General features: G+C 46.2%; 1 protein-coding gene across 1 annotated transcript in view; it reads right to left on the bottom strand.

The window, feature by feature from the left end:
• Positions 1 to 19,222, bottom strand: part of Spock1 (SPARC (osteonectin), cwcv and kazal like domains proteoglycan 1) — a 463,728-nt gene that overhangs the window by 62,969 nt on the left and 381,537 nt on the right. Inside the window, exon 6 of the mRNA XM_075969465.1 lies at positions 17,115 to 17,229. Within this exon, the coding sequence (XP_075825580.1) occupies positions 17,115 to 17,229 (115 nt within the window). The remainder of the gene's footprint in view (positions 1 to 17,114; positions 17,230 to 19,222) is intronic.

Genomic DNA, 19,222 nt, shown 5'->3' with positions numbered 1-19,222 from the left:
AGAGAAAGGGTTTGAAGCAAGTCTGGACTACATAAGGAAACTTTACTTCAAAAACAAAACAAAACACAAGCAAATGAATAAACAATAGCAGAGACACTTTAAAACAAATGCCATGTTGGGGAAAAGTGAAGCATCCATGAAGGATCCCTATCTTATTGCGAAGGATTGATGACATTGGCGGCATGAGTGTGAAATCCTGAGGCCTGTGGGCAGTTGGAAGAGGAATTACAGACAGCGTACACACAAGCGCTCCCCACGCAAGCACTTGTCAAAACCGTAGCATAATCAACAGAAAAATCAAAACCTGGCGGAGCGGGCACAGCTGTTCTGCTTTTGTGATGATGAGAACTTGCAACTCCAGCGAGCTTCTTGTTCCCAAGCCCCAAACTCTGCATCTCCCAGTATCTAAGGGGACCTTCTGACTCACCCAAACTAAACTCAGACTGAGTTGGCCTTTGAATGTAAAAGGAGTTATGTCCAAATTCACAGATTTTACACATGAAAGAAAGCGGTGTGGCTTCATCTGCTCTTTGATTTCTCCTGTTTGGGGACTGTAGGCGGAAAGGCCACTCTAGCGGACCTCGTGGGCTGCCATGGAGTGGACCTTTCAGAGAAGCAACAGGAAGGAGCCTGGACCCCTGATGATGGAGGCTGCCCCAATGAGTTCCCAATATCCTACCACTGACTTGCTTCTTAGTTAGATTTATTGTCAGCTTGACACAAACTAGATCCTCTGGGAAGAGAGACGGCCTCGACTGGAGTGATCGTGGGTGTATCTATGTGGCGTTTCGTGATTCCTCATGGATGTGGTTGGGCTCAGCCCGTGTGAGCAGTACAGATCTAGACACCCTGGGCTGTATCAAAATGTAGCTGAACTCGAGGCTGTGAGAGCACCGCAAGCCACATTCCTCCATGGCCCCTGCTGCAGTTCCCAGTCCAGGGTCCTGCCCCGAATTTCCTTAATAATGGAATAGAAGCTGTAAGATGAAACAAACCTTTTCTTCTCCCAAGTTGCTTTTGGTCGTGGTGATTATCACAGCCATGGAAACCAAGCCAGGACAATTTGGTAGTGGGTAATATGCAAATAGAAGAACCCCTCTTTTGTTCAAAGCCCTATTATTTAGGACCTAGAATCTCAGACATCTAACACCGAACCAGATCTTAGCTAGTTAAATGACTTTCTTTCTTAACTCAGAAGATGGGGAAAAAGTCGGTAAAACCTGTGAAATCTGAGGTGGGCGAGACTCTGAACAGGCGTGTGTGATTTCTTTTCTCTGAAAGAAACCCTGCCAGGGTGGAACAACAGCCTTGGATTGTTACACACAAGATCTCCCTCCAGGAACGAATCTCGTGCCAATAATTAAGATGTCTGTGCAATTAATACTTGATGTTCGTAAAAGCAAAGGATATAATAGTGACTTAGAAAGAAGCTAAATATTCAATAATACAGGGCTAGTAGAAAAATTACATTACAGTTATGTGATCAAATTCTGTGAAGACATTGAAAGCAAAGTTTTAAAAGAATAATTGATACTACGGGAGTGTTATTAAGCACCATTAAGCTAATAGTAAGCATTTTTTGATCGTGTACGATTACATTCAGTTTGGGAGACTGAGTCATTTTTAAAACTTATTCGTTATCATTTGCGGTATTTTAATAGTGTTCTGTAACAAACATGATAACGCCTCTTTTTAAGGCTACCAGCCTGTGTCTGCTGTCTTGTGCTGCACATTGCTTTCTCCAGGCGGGCAGTTGTTCTGGACTCCTGCCTGCCCGAGTAAAGGTCAGTATGCCTGCTTGGTGTACACCCCACCGCTCCTTTGTCTTCATAAAGGTGAGGGGCGGCGACTGGCATGGCACACCCACAGGTCGCCAATTCCTACTCTAGGCCCTCCTGAAAAGCTCACTCACTGAGTTCTCTGTGCCCACGACCTAGAGTACCATGTGCTATTCTGGAAGATGGCGTTGTAGCCATCATAGGTGTCCTCCATCCCTAAACGCCAAAATGTCACTGTTGCTGACCCTGGGAGCTCCTGGCCTCAAACCAATGCTGCGTGCTCTACAAACATGGTCTTTAGTGGACATGCTCCATTTCCACTAGAGATTGCGGTTAGCTGGCATACAGTGGCATATAGTCACGCTAAATTACTCTGTGGCATACGCTAAGGGAGACAGAGAAATGATATGGGTCCAGCTACCCCACACTGGCATCAGAGACCCAGGTTGTCTCCAAACTGTCTTCCTCCATGTATCAGCTGCCATCTGGGGCTTGCCATCTTGTGGTTACAAATGTTTTCGTGCTCTAGGCACACCTTAGAAGTAAAGAGAACCCCAATTCCATGCCTAAACCACCTGCCACCAAGGCAAAAGCCCCCTCAGGAAGCTCTAGAACACTGAAATGTCATGGGCCGGCCTCAATTGGCAGAACCTGGAAGAATAAAACATAGCTTAGAAGATTATTTTAAATAATAATAATAATACCTAGGGTTGCACAGATAACAAGGAGAGAGCTGACTGTCTATGGAGGTCATCAAGACCGACTTTGGGATTCAAACACCTATAAGGCAGTGCATTGCCAAACTGCTCATAAAACAGGCCCAAATCAGAAGCATTCCTAAGTGCCTATATTATCGATGACAACAACTAAGATCAGTGAGTCTCTTCCGGAGTCAGAGGTCTTCCTAATTACCCCTGAATTCGTTCCATTTTTATATTGCTGTCTCAAGAGAGACCAAGTCACTTTGTTCTACTAACAAGGAACAGAGTCTCAGAAAGGTAATGCAACTTGCTTCAAATCACACAGCTATTATTCTAGAGCATACTTCGATCCCACAATTGCCTGATTCCACAGCCTACATCATTTCTAGACGATAAGACAGCATCTTACCATGTCCGACTGTACGCAGCTAAGGAAAAGATAATGAGAAAGAAGTGTACATCCATCTTCCTGAAACCTGAAGATGTGCAAAGACTGATGGGAAGCGAGGTAAAGAGAAACCTTCTGCCTCTGTGGAGATCGGAAAGTCACGTGTCCACTATAGCTGGTGCCATGAGCAACTGAGGAAAGCAACCCAGACTGAAGATGAACCAGAACAAACCAAACAGCAGGCAGTCTGCCGTGAGCACAAAATAGAAAATGAAATACAGAAAACACAAAGATGCTACTTTTAACCTGGATATCTATGTGTCAAAATATCAGTCACATTAGACACACGCCAGACGCATTACGAGCTAACACTCACATTTGGTGTAACTTGTAACATGTAAAGAACAGCCCCTGAGTTGGAATACAAGGATAAAGTAGGCACCAGTTTCAGAGGCAGAGCCTACCAGCAACCTTGATGCAACCAAGTGTCCACTGAACATCCACTGGTATGAGGATCGCCTGCATCTCACAGTTTCCATGTCTCCACGACTTGTGATGAAGGAAGACCAGAGAGGCCACAACGGAAGTAGGTCAACATTCTAGCAGAAAGCAATAAAAACCATGTGGAGTCCAAGACTCATAAAGTCAACTCCATAAAGAGACGCTGCTGTTCAGCTCCAGCTAACTGTAACCTTGGGACATGAGTGAGCTCCGTGTGCATGAGGCACCACAGATTATCTGCTGTAGAGAATGCTTGTGGGCCCTCTGAGGGGAGACAGGGTACTGGGCCTGGGCACAAAATGAGCACTTGATTAAGGCCAGATAGCTGGATGATGGATGGATAGAAGGCTGAAAATACATTACTCCTACCAGTAGATTCAACCACTGACCTCAATTTTGAGAAACAAAAAGAAAACTGTGTTTGGAAGGTTGCCTTAAACTTTACATTTTTAAATAGAGCTCAGAGGTCTTTAGAAGTGACGGATTGAAGGAGCAGGACGCTGTGGCTTTAGTGCATGGTATGTTTCCTGAAGAGGCAGGTTTCCAACTGGGCACGGTGTTAACCAGATTTGAACACAACAATGTTACCAGTTCAAGTGGACAACTCTAGCAACCAGCAGGCCCTCCCTCCTTTGCCTAGAAATGGGACATGTTCTCACAAGAGCCCAACGGAACCCTGATCACCATGGGTCATCCCTCCCTGCTTCTGCTACCAAGGCAAAATCCAAAGCAATAATCCATGTTTCCCCAGATGCCGTAAGTGAGCAGAACTCAAGGAGGTGCAGACCTGTTCACACCCACCATGGATGTAAGGAGGTGTCTGGTTCCAGCTAGAGCAGCCACTAAGACGTACACTGCAGTGAACTGCCAGACAAAGGCCAACTTCAGAGCCTTTTGTTCATGGAATTCCCAGTGTGTTGCTGAAGGATCTGACTCTCAGCCTAGAGATCCATTCACCTACAGGAATCTCAGCTGTAGGCGCTCAAAAGAGGACACAGATATTGCAGTGCGGTTTGCTGAGGGCTGTTTCGAGGGTGTTGGGGGAGGGAGGAGAGGGATGCTTTGCTCACATTCATCAGATACGTGTACGAAACTCCCAAGAAAGGCAAGTCTTATTAAGTAAAAGAAAATAATCTAAGCCTACGTATTCAATTAGTGAACTCATCTCACAGGTGACCTCATCTAATCCTCTGTGCCAGAAGTGTGTACACAGGCAAGGATGGTAAGTAGAGAGGACAAGCAGGCGTGGATCACAGACAGGACATGGCAGGCAAGGGGACCTATAGGAGTCACCACAGAAACGGAGGCCGTGGGTCAGGCCTATAGAAGCACAAGTGGCAGATCCTTCCTGGAGGCTGGGGTCCAGATGCAGAGCCTCGCCAGAAGGCTGAGGCGGGATGCCAGCTCCTCTATGCTTCTGCCCTGGAGCTTTGAACACTCTGGCAGTAAGCCTAGCCTGGGACTAATACATGCCTAGATATGAAAAGATATAGGGACATGGATTCAGCCTGTTCGGCATCAGAAACCCCTTTAAAGTAATAGCTGCATGGCCCCATACAAATGACTTTCTAGCTCCCTTTAAACTTAGCTTAAATCAATTTTAAGACATGTTTGTTGTCCTAGCCCTGTGCTCTGGACATGACTGGTGCTCTAATCAAACTCCCTGCAGCACTAATTTTCTGGTCTTTGACATTGAACTTTTAAATCTGTTTTCACAGAGTCAGTACTCCCTGCCTGTGTGACCTCTGAGGCCAGGGCTGCATTCACACCCATGCCAAGACGGGCCTAGAGGGCTTACTTGCAAGCCTCACTATGTCTCCACACATGATCTGATGGCAAGGGACCTGAGAAGACTCAGGAAGACAGAGCACAAGTGGGCCATGGAGGCACTAACACTTGGTGCTCTCCGGACCAGGGAGGAGAGGAGCTCCCGGCTGCCTAGGCTGAGGCCCCACAGGAGAGCTAGACAGCTCTCTATACGATCTTTCACAAGGTAAAGGCAACCAGCAATGAAGAAAGGTCTCTTCCTCAGCATGCCTGTGGTTGCTCTGTGGGCATCTGGCAAACAGGGCTTACACTTGCTGCAGACCCCCACAGTCCTGGCCCCTTACTCTCTGGCCTCTTTCTCACACAGCTCACTGACCTGTTCTGAAGCCACCTCTCCCTCTGAGTCTTTCTAGGTCTTGAAATCATGAGAATATTAAGTAGAACACCCACCTTTTCTTGCTACAAGACTCTCTTCAAACAGAAGGGCCATTGGGAGCTACCTATGGGGACTAGGAGAAGAACCACACCATCCTGGTTAGGATGTGGCTCTTGGTGTTGACTTTGCCTGTAGTCCCAATGGATCTGGGTATCTCTCACTATATACTTAGGAAGAGTGAGCCTTGACTTTATCTGGCCTTGATATATCTTCCTTAAGTGGAACAACCAAAGTGGCATCCCTGTCTCTGATGGAATGACATCCCTGCCCCTTCACCTCCAATCAGAGTGGCATCCCCACACACTTCATGTCAAGCTGCCACATTGGGTTTAGCAACAGAGAATTATTATGATCATGGCCATGTTTGTCGTGTTGAGAAGATGCAGGCAGAGAACAGAGAATGGTAATGAGGATGACAACACACAAACAGAGGATGCTAATAATTCTACAGGTAAAGGGCAATGACATCATACAGATGGTGACACTCAGCCAGAGGACAGTGATGTCGTATTGATGATAATGATAATATACAGGTAACAGACTATGCCATCATCCTGATGATTGATATCCAGGCAGAAGATGCCTGGATCATCATCATGACAGTGGTTCAGGATAAGGAGGTTGATACCATGCCATGGCTGCTGATTGAGGAGTTGCTGTAGTTTGTGACATTTGTAGGTAATTTAGAGCTCACTTCATCTCACTTGCTAAGAGTGGAGCCTGCATCATTCTTCATTCCCCACCCTGTCAAAGGCCCAGCTCCCAGTCTTACTCATGGAACCCAGGAAACAGGCAGGATTTTGCCAAGCAGCCCCTTGGTGGTGTAGCTGCCACGAGCTTCCCTCAGACTCTAATTTCAATTTATTTCATATTGTGCAGTGCTATCTTTCTCACAGCAGCAGATAGCTGAGCCACGGAAGAACAGTTGACTTCAGGACAGATTACAAAGGAATTTTACCTTCAAGGAGCTAAGGCAGAAACTTGAGACTACCAGAAAAGCACAAGATGGCGGGGACAATGAGCTCATGCCAGGGTTTTGATAAACTTCAGAGAACTACGCACACGTGCGGAAAGACAGGGAGGAAATGAGTGAGGACAGCCTGTCTCTCACCTTGGAAAAAGCCTATCAGTGAGGAATGTGATATCAGAAAAGGGCCCTATCCTCTCAGTACCAAAACCACAATAAGATGTGTTTTACAAGCATAGATATACATGTGGTTCACATATGTGGGCATGCATGTGCACACATGTGGAGGGTATGTATGTGTGAGGGTATGTATGTGAATGGATATGCATGTTTATGAGTATGCTTCACATGGATGAACATGTAGGGTGAACATATAAATGGGCATGTGTAGGAGTATGTATATTTGTGGTCATGCATGTGTATGAGCATACATAGGCACGGACTTATGTAGGCATGGGCATGCATGTATTGGACATGCATACTGTAGCATGTGGATCTTTTTCATTTTCCAAAGGAAGCTTAGCATTCATGTACATGGACATTTGAATTAGGTTAAGGACATAGCCTAATGAGAGGGTAAGAAAGTAAGCTCCAGAGAAGACTTAACCCTCCACATTATTATCTATTATCTATTAAAATCTTAAATTTCCTTCTCAGCAATTCAAATGACACCATCTGTTAGAAAAATTGAGCAGATAAACATGGTTCGCATGTTGAGCACCTGATACACGCTGTCTTGTGCTACTATAAAGCCTCTTCTAGGAACTGTTTTAAACATTGGAGTCAATGGTACACAAACACACATATACACAAAATACATAGTAACTTCAAAAGAAAAGAAGCAGGTTCTTTCAACATTTGACAGTTACTGAGACTCTAGACAACATGATTTCATGGAGCTTCCATTCTGGTAAGGCAAGGCGATGCACAGGACAGGTAGTAAATAGAATCTACTAGAGGGCGATAAATGCTAGGGAGAAAAATAAGGTAGAGAAGGAGCAAAATGAACTGGAGAAAGTTTGCTAAGAAAGCAACATCTGCTAAGGTGGGAAAAAAGGCAGCTGTCCGAGAAAGACAGGGGTGAGGGTGCAGTAGCGTGGAGAACATATCTGGGGCCCACTGCAGGCTGTGAGCTTGCAACCGAGCAAGCAAAGGGTTCAGGAGCAGATGACAGGGACATAAATCAGTTCATGTAGGGCTTCGCATGCCATCAAGATGTCTAGTTTTCAGCTAATCTGAATAAGATGGAAAGCCAGTTGTTGGTGTGCCCTGAATAGCAGTGGTGCAGAACCACTGACAGGTCATCCAGGCTACTACGTTTAGAGATATCATAGGGCCCAGGAGAGCAATTAGAAGTGATTAAAATAAAACCCTCTGCAGAGTCACAGTTGTGTGTGGGGGGGAGAAGCAGTACATTTGATAATGTTCAAGGAAGTGGTGCCCGTGTGATTTGCTGGTGGGTTTTGTGTGCCATTCAAGAAGAGAGGGGACCATACTGTCACTAGTGCAAAAGCGGAGCTAAAGAATTAAGGTGGCACACCCTTCACGAGGAAGGGGTTTGCCTTGGGACATGTCACACTTGTGTGCCTGTGGGAATCCACATGCAGGTGCTTAGTGGCCAGTGTGTATATAGTCTGTTGCTCCGGGTGATAGCAAGGCAGGATGGCTGTTATTCGCTGGCGGGAACAAAGAAGCATCTATATCCATATAGTCACATGGGAAGATCTATGATTATGTAATAAATATACACAATACACAAAAGTCAGGACACAAAACACCGCAATTTAACTAAGGTTTAAAAAATAGAGTGTGGGCAGGCTATTGTGGCACGTGCCTTTAATCCCAGCACTCAGGAGACAGAGGCAGGTGGATCTCTGTGTTCAAGCCCAGCCTTGTCTACAGAGTGAGTTCCAAGACAGACAGTACTACACAGAGAAACTCTGTCTTGAAAAACAAAACAAAAAATTGAATGTATATATGCAAGTGAATGCGTGGTTTTTGTGTGTGTGTGTAAAAATTGGAGGTATTTTCAGAAGCAGGTTAGATACGGAAGTAATAAACATGTTCTACCTAGGATTTGGATTTTACATAAAATTGTGCATTGTTGCATAATTCTTTTTAAATATTTATTTTACTTTTTGTTAAGTGTGTTTTTATGTCTGTGTGAGGAGTGCAAGCATTTAAGTGTGGGTTCCTGTGGAGGCCAGAAGAGGGCACTGGAGTGCCAGTGGCACTGTGACCCACTCAGCGTGGGTGCTGGGAACAGTAATCAGGCTGTTTGGAAGAGCAGGGAGCACACTGTAAGGGGAGAGATCTCTACAGTCCGGACATTCAATGTGCAAAGAACTGAAGAGTACAGTCTGAGCAAACTATCAAAGTTCTTTTTTTTTTTTTTTTTGGTTTTTTTCGAGACAGGGTTTCTCTGCGGCTTTGGAGCCTGTCCTGGAACTAGCTCTGTAGACCAGGCTGGTCTCGGACTCAAAGAGATCCGCCTGCCTTTAATTTCTAGATTAAGCTTCTGAAGTTGGATGTTTTTCTCTATATGTGTTGCTTTCATTGGTTGATAATGAAGCTGTTTTGGCCAATAGCTTAGCAGAGCAAAACCAGGCAGGAAATCTGAACAGAGATCTATAGAGAGTAGGAAGAGTCAGTGAGATGCCTCAGGAGAAAGATGCTGGAAAACTTTACCAGTAGGCCACAGCCTCATTGTGATTCATAGATTAATATAAATGGGTTAATTTGAGATGTAAGAGTTAGTTAATAAGAATCCTGAGCTAATAGGCCAAGTAGTGCTGTAATTAATAGAGGTTTTTGTGTGATTTGTGTGATTACTCATGTCTGGGCAGCCGGGAAACGAATGAACAGTCTCTGGTTACATGCTCACATCCTGTCCTCTGAACTCCAATCATGCCTCAGTTTACCCTCTTTCTCTTTTCACTTCCAGCTTTCTCTGATCAATTAATATCAAATAGGCATGCTGGACCAGGGAAATCTGTGGCTTCCTTCCCAGAGTCGGTCAAACAAAACAGAAGCTGAGATCAAAGCCAAATCCAGCAATTATTTCAGAGTCCTGATTAGGGCATTTAAAATTTTTAGGCAGTTGCCAATTTAATTCTCAAGGTTTTTCTCTTTCTTTTTGAAAAATCTTGACATTTGGAATAACTGGTCCCTAAAACTTAAATGCTCCCTCATACATTTAATTTCTGACTAAAGCGTGGAACAGAATAATAAGCAATGTGAGCCGAATGGGTAGGGAAAGGGTGTGATAAATCGTGGGCTTGCAAGTCTGGGGCCTTCACCCTGTTACACCCCAGGCATTAAGGACAACATTCTCTCTAGATGCAAAGACCATCTCCAGTATTCTAGCACAGTGGTCCTCAACTGTCCTAATGTTGGGGTCCTTTACTACAGTTCCTCATATTGTAGTGACACCCAGCCGTGAAATTGTTTTCATTATTTAATAACTGTAATTTGCTACTATGTAAATATGTGTGTTTTCTAATGGTCTTAGGTGACCCCTATGAAAGGGGTCATAGCTCACAGGTTGAGAACCACTGTTCTAGAAGCCTAGGCAGCAGGATTTTCTTTGAGGAGTTTTCCATTTAGACATTGCACTAGGAGGAACCTACTCTGTCTCCTGTTCCCATTTAAACACATTTCCCCTCATCCACTTGTGATAAGTAATAGAATTAGACAACCGTCTGTCATCCCAAGACCGACCTCCCCCACACAGAATCTATCTCTCAGATGGAAAACACGCTTTAAGAAGAGAAAAATCACTGTAGACAATTTTTCTCCTGTTGGAAATAGCTCGGCAAGAGGGAAGTTGTTATTTCTCCCTTAGCAAGCCCTGCTGCCAAAACCTGCAGCTCTCCTGCCTCCCTGAGCCCAGCTTGCCTCGGACTTGCTCCTTTCTCCAGGATGTCAGGCCCGCAGCGAGTTCTTTCTAGCCTTCCCCAGCATTTCTCAGGGTATCTGAACTCATCCTTTCTCCAAAACCTAGGCCGAGCCTACAGCAGCAGGGGGAGCTGCTCTTAGAAAGCGACCCTGTTCTCTCCACCTCCTCCTCCAGAGACAGCAGAGGGTACTGTGGTAAGGTGTCATTCAAATCCTGCTGGGTATTAGGGTACAATGACACTGTCTGCCTTATGATCAACATTGTGAAACTCAGCCAATGATTTCAGACCCCAGGGAAACTCCCACCGCTCAACCTTGCCTCCTCCAGGCTGAGAGCTGTGACCCAAGGCTGCAAACAGAGACCTGGAATCCAGTGACCTTCTAGTCTAAGTCTAGACAAGTCTCTCTCTCAGGGGGCCTCCAGGGTTTTCCTCTGGTTTATGGAAACTGGGTAAAGATATCTGGGGACTAGGGAGATGGCTCACTGGGTAAAGCTTGCTGTGCCATGCTCGAGGAGCTGAGTTCAGATCTGTGACATCCACATAAAAGCTAGGTACTGTTGTGTCCTAACATTGGGGAGTAGGGTAGAGACAGGTGGATTCTAAGGGCTCGCTGGCCAGCCAATGCAGCCTACTCAGCGAGCTTCAGAGTCAGTGAGAGACTGTCTCAAAAACTAAGATGGAGGAGCAACTGCGGAAGATACCTGATGTTGACCTCTGGCCTCCACATGCATATACATTCAAGTGCATGCGCACCCACATGCTCACACACTCACACATCCATAATCACAGCTTAGAACATTGGTGTCAGTTTTGTACAAATATAATCTACTGTAGATGTGAGGAGATGGGGCTCACACACGTGGCCTCTTTACAAACACGGATGCTGCAGAAACATACAGGTATGAAAGTGAGCGGTAACTGAGATCCTTCTGACCTGGAAGCCCACAGTCATGCAGAGTCCTCCCCCCACCCAGGGAAGCTCCAAGCATCTCCAGAAGGATGATGCCCACGGCAAGGCCTCCAAGCTCAGAGAGGAGGGTCCGGCTCTACTGGAGGGAGATGGTGTAGCAGGCTGGGAGGGTGCAGGGTTAGAAGGGGAGGGAGACCCACTGGATATCCAAAGAGCTGTCTTCGAACCTTGTTTTAAGAGACTTCTACTTTCTTTCTAGATTTTTCTCCACTGTAGAGAATTGTGCCCCTAACTCTATCCTTTCCCTGACACCTTCGCTGAGGGCTGAAGAAAAGGCAGTTGCAACACCCTGCAGCTAAGAGGTGACTCTCAGGCTAAGAAGTGGCTTCCCGGTTACTAGTCCTGGTTGCTAGTCTTGGCAAATACCAAACACTAAACTTAGACCTAAAAAAGTTTCAGGACCTCTGTCTCTGTCGACTACTGAGAACTCAAGAACAATGGCAATGGGTTTCTGATCCTACTGCACGCACTGGCTTTGTGGGAGCCTAGGCAGGTTGGATGCTCAACTTACTAGACCTGGATGGAGGTGGGGGTTCCTTGGACTTCCCACAGGGCAGGGAACCCTGATTGCTTTTCGGGCTGGGGGGAGACTTAATTGGGGGAGGGGGAGGGAAATGGGAGGCGGTGGCGGGGAAGAGACAGAAATCTTTAATAAATAAATAAGTTAAAAAAAAATATCAGGACCTCCCCCCTTTTCATCTTTACACTTGAGATCAACTCTAGGTCTACATACACCAGGCAGGAACTCCACTCTTGTGCTGAACACCCTGCCTCTCCATTCTCTCTTTTAGACATTTTCCTTCCTTTGATTTCTGTCACTGTTTTGCTGAACAACCACTAGTTTAGGATTCTGAGGCTGGCCTGGCTTTATGAGGTCAGAGAGATGGCCAGGGTCATAAGGTGACTGGGAAGTGCAGTAAGAGACATTCAGAGCTAATAGAGGATGATCTCATTCCCCACCAGCTCCTCGGGGGTCACATCAAAGGAAGGAGGCCAGATCTCAACCACTCCGTTCTCACTTCAAAACAGGCTGAAGAAGGAGACACAAGACACTTTTAATTTACAAGTTAGACACATCTTATCTTGAAAACATCAAATCCAGGAGAAAGTGGGGCTCTTAAATTAAGAGATGCCCCCACACCTACACCAGATACTGATTAATACTGAGGCACCAGCGGGAGACAGGGGAGGAAACAGGGAACAGCTATCTGAGTACCCAAGATGGATGCTGTTCACCCCATGCTCCTCACCCCTTCCCCCAACCCCATGCTACCACCCTATAGTCCCCACTTCACACCACAGATCCAGTTCTTATCCTGGATTGGAAAGAGGCAATCCTGAAAACAAGACAGTGGGAGAGCCCCCACCCAGAGAAACATGTGTTGCCCATCTGAAAGCCAGTTTGAGGCAGAAGTCATGTACATGCTCTCTGTACAGAACAGAAAAGGCTGTGAGAAGATCCACAGAGAGACTTGAGGTTTCCATCATTGTCATGGCCTTCTTGATGCCAGAACATCACTGAAGGGCTGCCCCATCTTATCTGCACCTTTGAAGGGGGCAATGGAACTAGCAGAAACAGATACATCGGGCAGAGGAGAGGATTCCATATGACATTCATCAATACGGGGCATAGATGTTGTGGAAGCAGACTCAGAAAGCTCCTGGGCCTGGTAGGAACATGCATTGGTCATTAGCTAACTGAGGATGGCAATAACTCCATATAGTAGGGTTAATGCTGTAATAGAAACTGCCTCCCACAATAATGAAGCGCATAAGATGCCACCTATCCTTACTTCTTAGAGATAAAGCTGAGTTAACAGAATATACCTGGCAGTGACCTCAGTATGGTCTTTATCAGAGGACATGGAGGCTCAAAAGAGAAATGGTGTTGAAATAGACCATTAACAATGCCCCTTAAAAGCCATACCTGGGACACTCTTGTTTTGTGAGACCATAAAATGTGATTTGGGTAAGAATTGAGAGTATTGATGTTTCAGGCAGCGAAGTGTTTTAGAGAAAGACTTCCAGTAGATGCCATGCCTACTGCCAAAACGTGACTGCCAGCTATGCCTGCTGGTGACCATGCCCACTGTCTGCCATGCCTACTGCTGTGGGATGCCCTTCTGTATGCTGCAAATATGTGTTGCTTTTATTGCTTGATGAATAAATTTACTTGTGTCTATGTCAGGGCACAATATACCTAGGCCAGAAAGCCAAACTGAATATGGGGAGAAAGAAGGTGGAGTTAAGGGAGATGATAGCAGTCTCTGGGGAAGCAAGATGTGACTTGTGGTAAAATATAGACTAATAGAAATAGGTTAATTTAGTTGTAAGAGCTAGCCAGTAATAAGCCTGAGTCATCAGCCAAACAATTATACTTAACACATGGCCTCTAAGTGATTATTTTAGAAGCAGCTACTAGACCAGGTGGAACACAGAAAAGCCTCTGGCTACAACCTATTGCTGACCACACCTGCTGCCAGCCATGCCTATTGCTGACCACACCTACTGCCGGCCATGCCTACTGCTGACCACACCTACTGCCGGCCATGCCTACTGCTGACCACACCTACTGCCGGCCATGCCTACTGCTGACCACACCTACTGCTGACCACACCTACTGCCAGCCATGCCCACTGCTGACCACACCTACTGGCGGCCATGCCCACTGCTGACCACACCTACTGCCGGCCATGCCCACTGCTGACCACAACCACTGCCGGCCATGCCTATTGTCTGTTTCTTCAGACAGCACCCTGACAGGTAACAGAAGGAGGCTCAGGCTTAGCCTTCCTTCTTTGTCCCTCCCTTCACTGCACCTCGGTTGTTACCTGGGAACTGCCCTCCACTTCACTTCTGACCTCTCCCTGATAGTCATCCTTTGTCTTGGTTCCAGCTGCCACAACCTCAGCCCAACTCTTGTCACATATTACGAGTCACTCTGAGAGCTTTGTAAAAAGAACCATTATCACTGGAAGGAAAAGGTCAGCTCCTGAGCTTGATCAAGTTTGTTCAGGTCAAGCATTATTAATGTAACACAATGATCCTAAGATATTGTCAAAGCTCTTGTCATCACACATGTTGCTATCTGTGGAGGAAACACCAATTAAACCCATCTGAAGTCATTGAACATCCTGTCTCAGAAGGGGTTGTGCTCTTCTCCATTAGGAAAACATTGGACGCAGCAATAAATCCCACCATACGGTCTTCAGTCCTGCTGTTGGCAGCTGGATGCTGCTTCACCTCATTCTTAAATGGAAATTTCTACATTTCCTCAAAGTTTTGAAATGGGATTGTTAGCAAAGAAGGCCAGTCTTAGAACCCCAGAGAAAGAGCTTGCCCCAAGGGTAAGCAACTGAGAGTTTGAGGAAGATGTGAGGCTTCCAAGGTGATATTTCTTAGACAGCTTCCAGATGGCCTCAGGGACTGAGCCATGTCAGCCCAGGGGCAATGTTCTGAAGGAAAAACAGGCATGCCACCCGAAGGGCACTGATGTGAATTGGAATATCACTGATATTATTTTATACTGTTCTCTTGTCTACTATGCTAAGATGAACTTCCTGCTTTTTTGAACTGTCTCTCGGCATTAACAGGCTTTCATACATGTCTTGAAACCTTTGTAAATAACAATCTAACTCATCCTCACCGACCTTTCAGAATGCAGGCCTGCCACTTTTTATCCTGGAGTCCTTTTATGTTTAATGACAATGCACTTGCATGGGCTTGTGAGGAATTTTACTTTTTACCAGTGACCATCTGCCTTGGTGACAGACGATGATGACATGGTCACCGCCATACCTGAAGGGTCACGCTTAAGAGAGCCCTTGTCATCAGAGGTGCAGGTCATTATAACAACATAGGAGAAATGAAAAGGTCTTCAGAAAATGGGGCTGTATTATGCCAATTTAAAAAAAATGGAAATCTTAGCACATCTGGTGGCCCTTGTTTTCACCTCATCTATGAACATCACAGGCAAAACAAAGAGTTTCCTTCCTTCCCACAGAACAGAGGAGCAAAGAAAAAAAAAGATAAGCCTAGAATAGCATGATTCAGAATCACGCAGAATCTAGCATAGCATGGGACTCAGGCTGACGCAGAATCTAGCATAGTGTGGGCTACCACAGCTCCCTAAGAAGACTCCAAAGGATTTTAGGTAGAATTCTCTGGACTGTGTAGTTAATGAGAAAGGATTCCAAGGCAGAGAGACAGGTGGGACTTGGTTTGTCAGGATGCTGTCCAGATCTTAAAATACCACTACCAGGCACAAACCCTCAGAGCTGACACAGTTTCCATAGCATGATGAGTATGTCACATCCAGTAAGTGACATTCTATCGTCAGGGACAACTAAGGGGAAACTGCCCCTGCTGTGTGCTATGCCTGACTTAGGCACCAGGGGGTGGATGCTTATGATTGGAATCTTGGGATCTGAGCCCCATCAAAGGAAGAAACAATAAGGCCACATGGCCCTAGAGACAACCCTCCACCCTGCGCATCCTCTAACCCGTACTAGGAACACCCTCACTGTTCCGGTGTAGGCCTCGCGTGAGCCACCCATGCCACTACCCGGTGCAGACTTTCATGCTCTCCCTCTCCCACGTCCTAAATTAACTTTCCCTGCTGGGCCTTTGTGCATGATGAGGCTGAGGACCTGACCTAAAAGGGTCTTACTTCCTCAGCTGACCTCTTTAATACCTACAGTTTTAACACCTTGACCTTGGGGTTTGTTTTTTTTTCACCAAAATACAATGTGGTATTATATATTATATTGAAGTTTTCTTAATGTCATTATATAAATAAATTGGCCTCAAATGCAATGAGACTGGCTAGTGGGAAATCCGTAGTAATCTTTGCTGATAACTTATAATCACAGTGTTTCACGATCCCCACTGCTCTTTGGAGACAAGCCTTCCAAAGAGCTGTAATGTTTCTGAAGTGGAACTGCCCAGACCAGGACTCAGAGTCTTGATCTACTTGTCCTAGCAAAGACCACACATGGGGAATAAAAATCATATTTTTTATCATCTTGTTCATTTCCTTAGTCATAAGAAGCTTCTAGCTCTGCAAGACACGTGATCACACACAAACACATGTGTGTGCGCGCGCACACACACACACACAGGCCTACATGGACATTCAGTGCTTCCTATGAAGCAGCCAGTCACAGCTAAGAACAAGCAGTATCACTTATTCAATTCAAAACTTGGATTTGAGAAGGACAACGGTCAATGGGCCACATGATTTCTCCATTAGAAAGCACCCTAAGAAGCCCTCGGGTCCCAGCCCTCTCAACCATGGACAGAAACAGGGGTCCCAGGGAGCTGCTCCCTTTATCTGCCCCTTGGCTTTAAGCCGGGATCCAGTAGAGTGTACTGATGAAGAAATGCTTAAGGGAAAACATTCTTCTCTGCCTGGTATCTCTGCAGTTTCTGTGATGTTTGGTTTCGAGAGGCTCAAAGGAGCCTAGAATTTGCAGTTGGAGAAAGATAAGCCCAAGGGCAGGCATGGTCTTAGATGCTGAAAACCTGCCCCTCCCACACCAGAGCTAAACTACCGAAAGAAGCTAGCACACACCGAATGGCAGAAGCTGGAGAGCTTACTTCTCAGCTCAGTTCCTATTCCCTTCGTGGGCATGAGCAGTGGTGTCGCAAGCTTGGCCCCTGGTAGCTGAGACAGGATTGCCCATGCAAGCCTGCCCTGACCACTCACCGCTCTTTTCTGCCTTGGGTTTTGGCGGCTCAGGCTCAGGCAGACACGGACAGGGCCCATCGCAGAGGGAGCTGAGGCTTTTGCCTGTTGAACAAGCATGGAATTCCAACTTGCACTGCAAGAGAGAGACAGGGCAGACCATCAAAACACAGCTCGCAAGACTCCTGCCCAGCTTTCCGGGAAGCAGCTGGCATCCTGGCTTTAAGGGGGCAAAGATGGAGAAGGGAGAGACCTACCCTCTCTGGCTTTCAGAACACTAACTTGGAATTGGCTTTTCTTTTTTTTTTTTCCAAAGTGTGCCAGATAACTTGCAAACCACAGCGGAAGCACCGGGAAGCTAATTTTAATTAACTGTAGGCTCAACTGTCATCATTTATAAAATACGAAGATTATCTGAAACTTAATGCATGTGAAGTTCTATATGACCCATGAAGCTCTCCCACTTCAGCGCTGAAGGCTTCCCAACAAATCCTCCCACACGGAGGAAGAGCTCGAGAACGTTCTTAGTAACCAGCTCTCTCATTACTGTGACAGTAATGAAAGAAGAAAGATTTGTTTTGCTCATGGCTTCAGCCCATCATGGTGGGAGGCCATGATGATAATACCGGCATCATGGTGGACAGGAAGCAAAACAGGGAATATGGGAGCCCGGGGCTGAACATAAGACAACACAGGCTGCAAGGGCATTTCCCAGCCAGCTCACTTCCTCCAAATAGTTTCCATTTCTTAAAGTTTCTAGACTGAAAATAGCATCCTCAGTTGGAGACGAAACATTCTACATCTGAGTCTCTGAGGGACATTCCACATTCAAACCATAGCAATGCAGGGCCACCTCCTTTCCAGGTCTGGATGATGCCCGAGGTGCGCTGCCCCTTCTTCTCGGAGCACAATGAAAACTTGTGCCTCCCCTGTCTGGAACTGAAGTCTACACTGGTCTTCTGTGGGCTGGAGCCCTACTATAACTGGCCTGGGACACAGTGGGAAGTCTACCTAATTCTAGGATTCAGTGTTAGAAGCCACAACCTCCTGTCGTCTCTTATGGATAGCAACGGTGGCTTTGGGGTCCCTTTCTCCTAAGGGAGAAGTCTCAATAGACTCAAAGCACAAGTAGGAGAGAGAAGGTGTGTCCTAGACCACAGTGGGGTCCTCATTCTTATTACTTTTAATATTATTTTAAAAAATGAGGTTCTTTGAGGTTAAATAACTCATAAAAGACCTCAGCACTCAGCCAAACGCACGTCTGGCTTCAGAGCCAAGCTGTGAAGAGTCCTGAGATAGTTTCTGCTACATGGCTGGGGGCTCAGAGCACTAAAACTGTATCTACTGCCCCTTTGCCTCTGGCCCAGATGAGCTATCGGAGTTTTCTCCCTTCCTGCCTGTCAATTTCTCAGGATCAAGGCTTGCATATAATCAGTCTCCTGCAAAGGCCCAGGGCCTGCCAACCTGGTGGAGGTTCAAAGAAAGGAGAGATAGACGAACTTCCGCATCCACTCAGCATGCATCTCTTATCGGGTGCCACGGGGAATCATTTAGAAGAAAGGGAAGAGCAGACACAGTCCTTGCCCTTAGAAAACACAAATCATCTGCAAAAAGTCGCCAGCATTTGCAAAGAAACTCGCTGGAGTACAGGTGGACATGGGCTCACTGTGAGCGAACGAGATGTTCAGTCCCCAGAATGACAACAAACCCAGGCAAATGATGCTTTACAGACAGCTCCAAAGGTTCTGAGATACTTGGGTATAAATCCAGTGGTCACTGCTGTCACCCATCCAAGGGGCAACGGCAGAGCAAGCTCCATCTCAATGCAAAGCTTCCTTCTATACATGATCCAGAAACGCCTAGCACGTGACCAGTGTGGTCACAGGACAGGGGCACTTTGTGAAACAAAGCCTGGCCCAGGCATCAAACATCACTTGCTCTGACTTGGGAGTAAATGCCAAAGTCATATAGCCAGGGCTTTACGGTAAGGCTGACTTCATGAGTGTATGCAGCCAGGGCAGAAAGACCTCTGGGTATGGGATGTGGCTGAGGCACCAAGCCAGAAGCCACCTGTGTCAATGTTCTCCTCAAACAGCACTGTGCCCTGTTTGATTTCTGGTGCTGTGATA

Source organism: Microtus pennsylvanicus, chromosome 4 (assembly GCF_037038515.1).
Source record: "Microtus pennsylvanicus isolate mMicPen1 chromosome 4, mMicPen1.hap1, whole genome shotgun sequence".
NCBI classification, from domain to species: domain Eukaryota; kingdom Metazoa; phylum Chordata; class Mammalia; order Rodentia; family Cricetidae; genus Microtus; species Microtus pennsylvanicus.
This window is presented reverse-complemented; position numbering and strand designations above follow the sequence as displayed.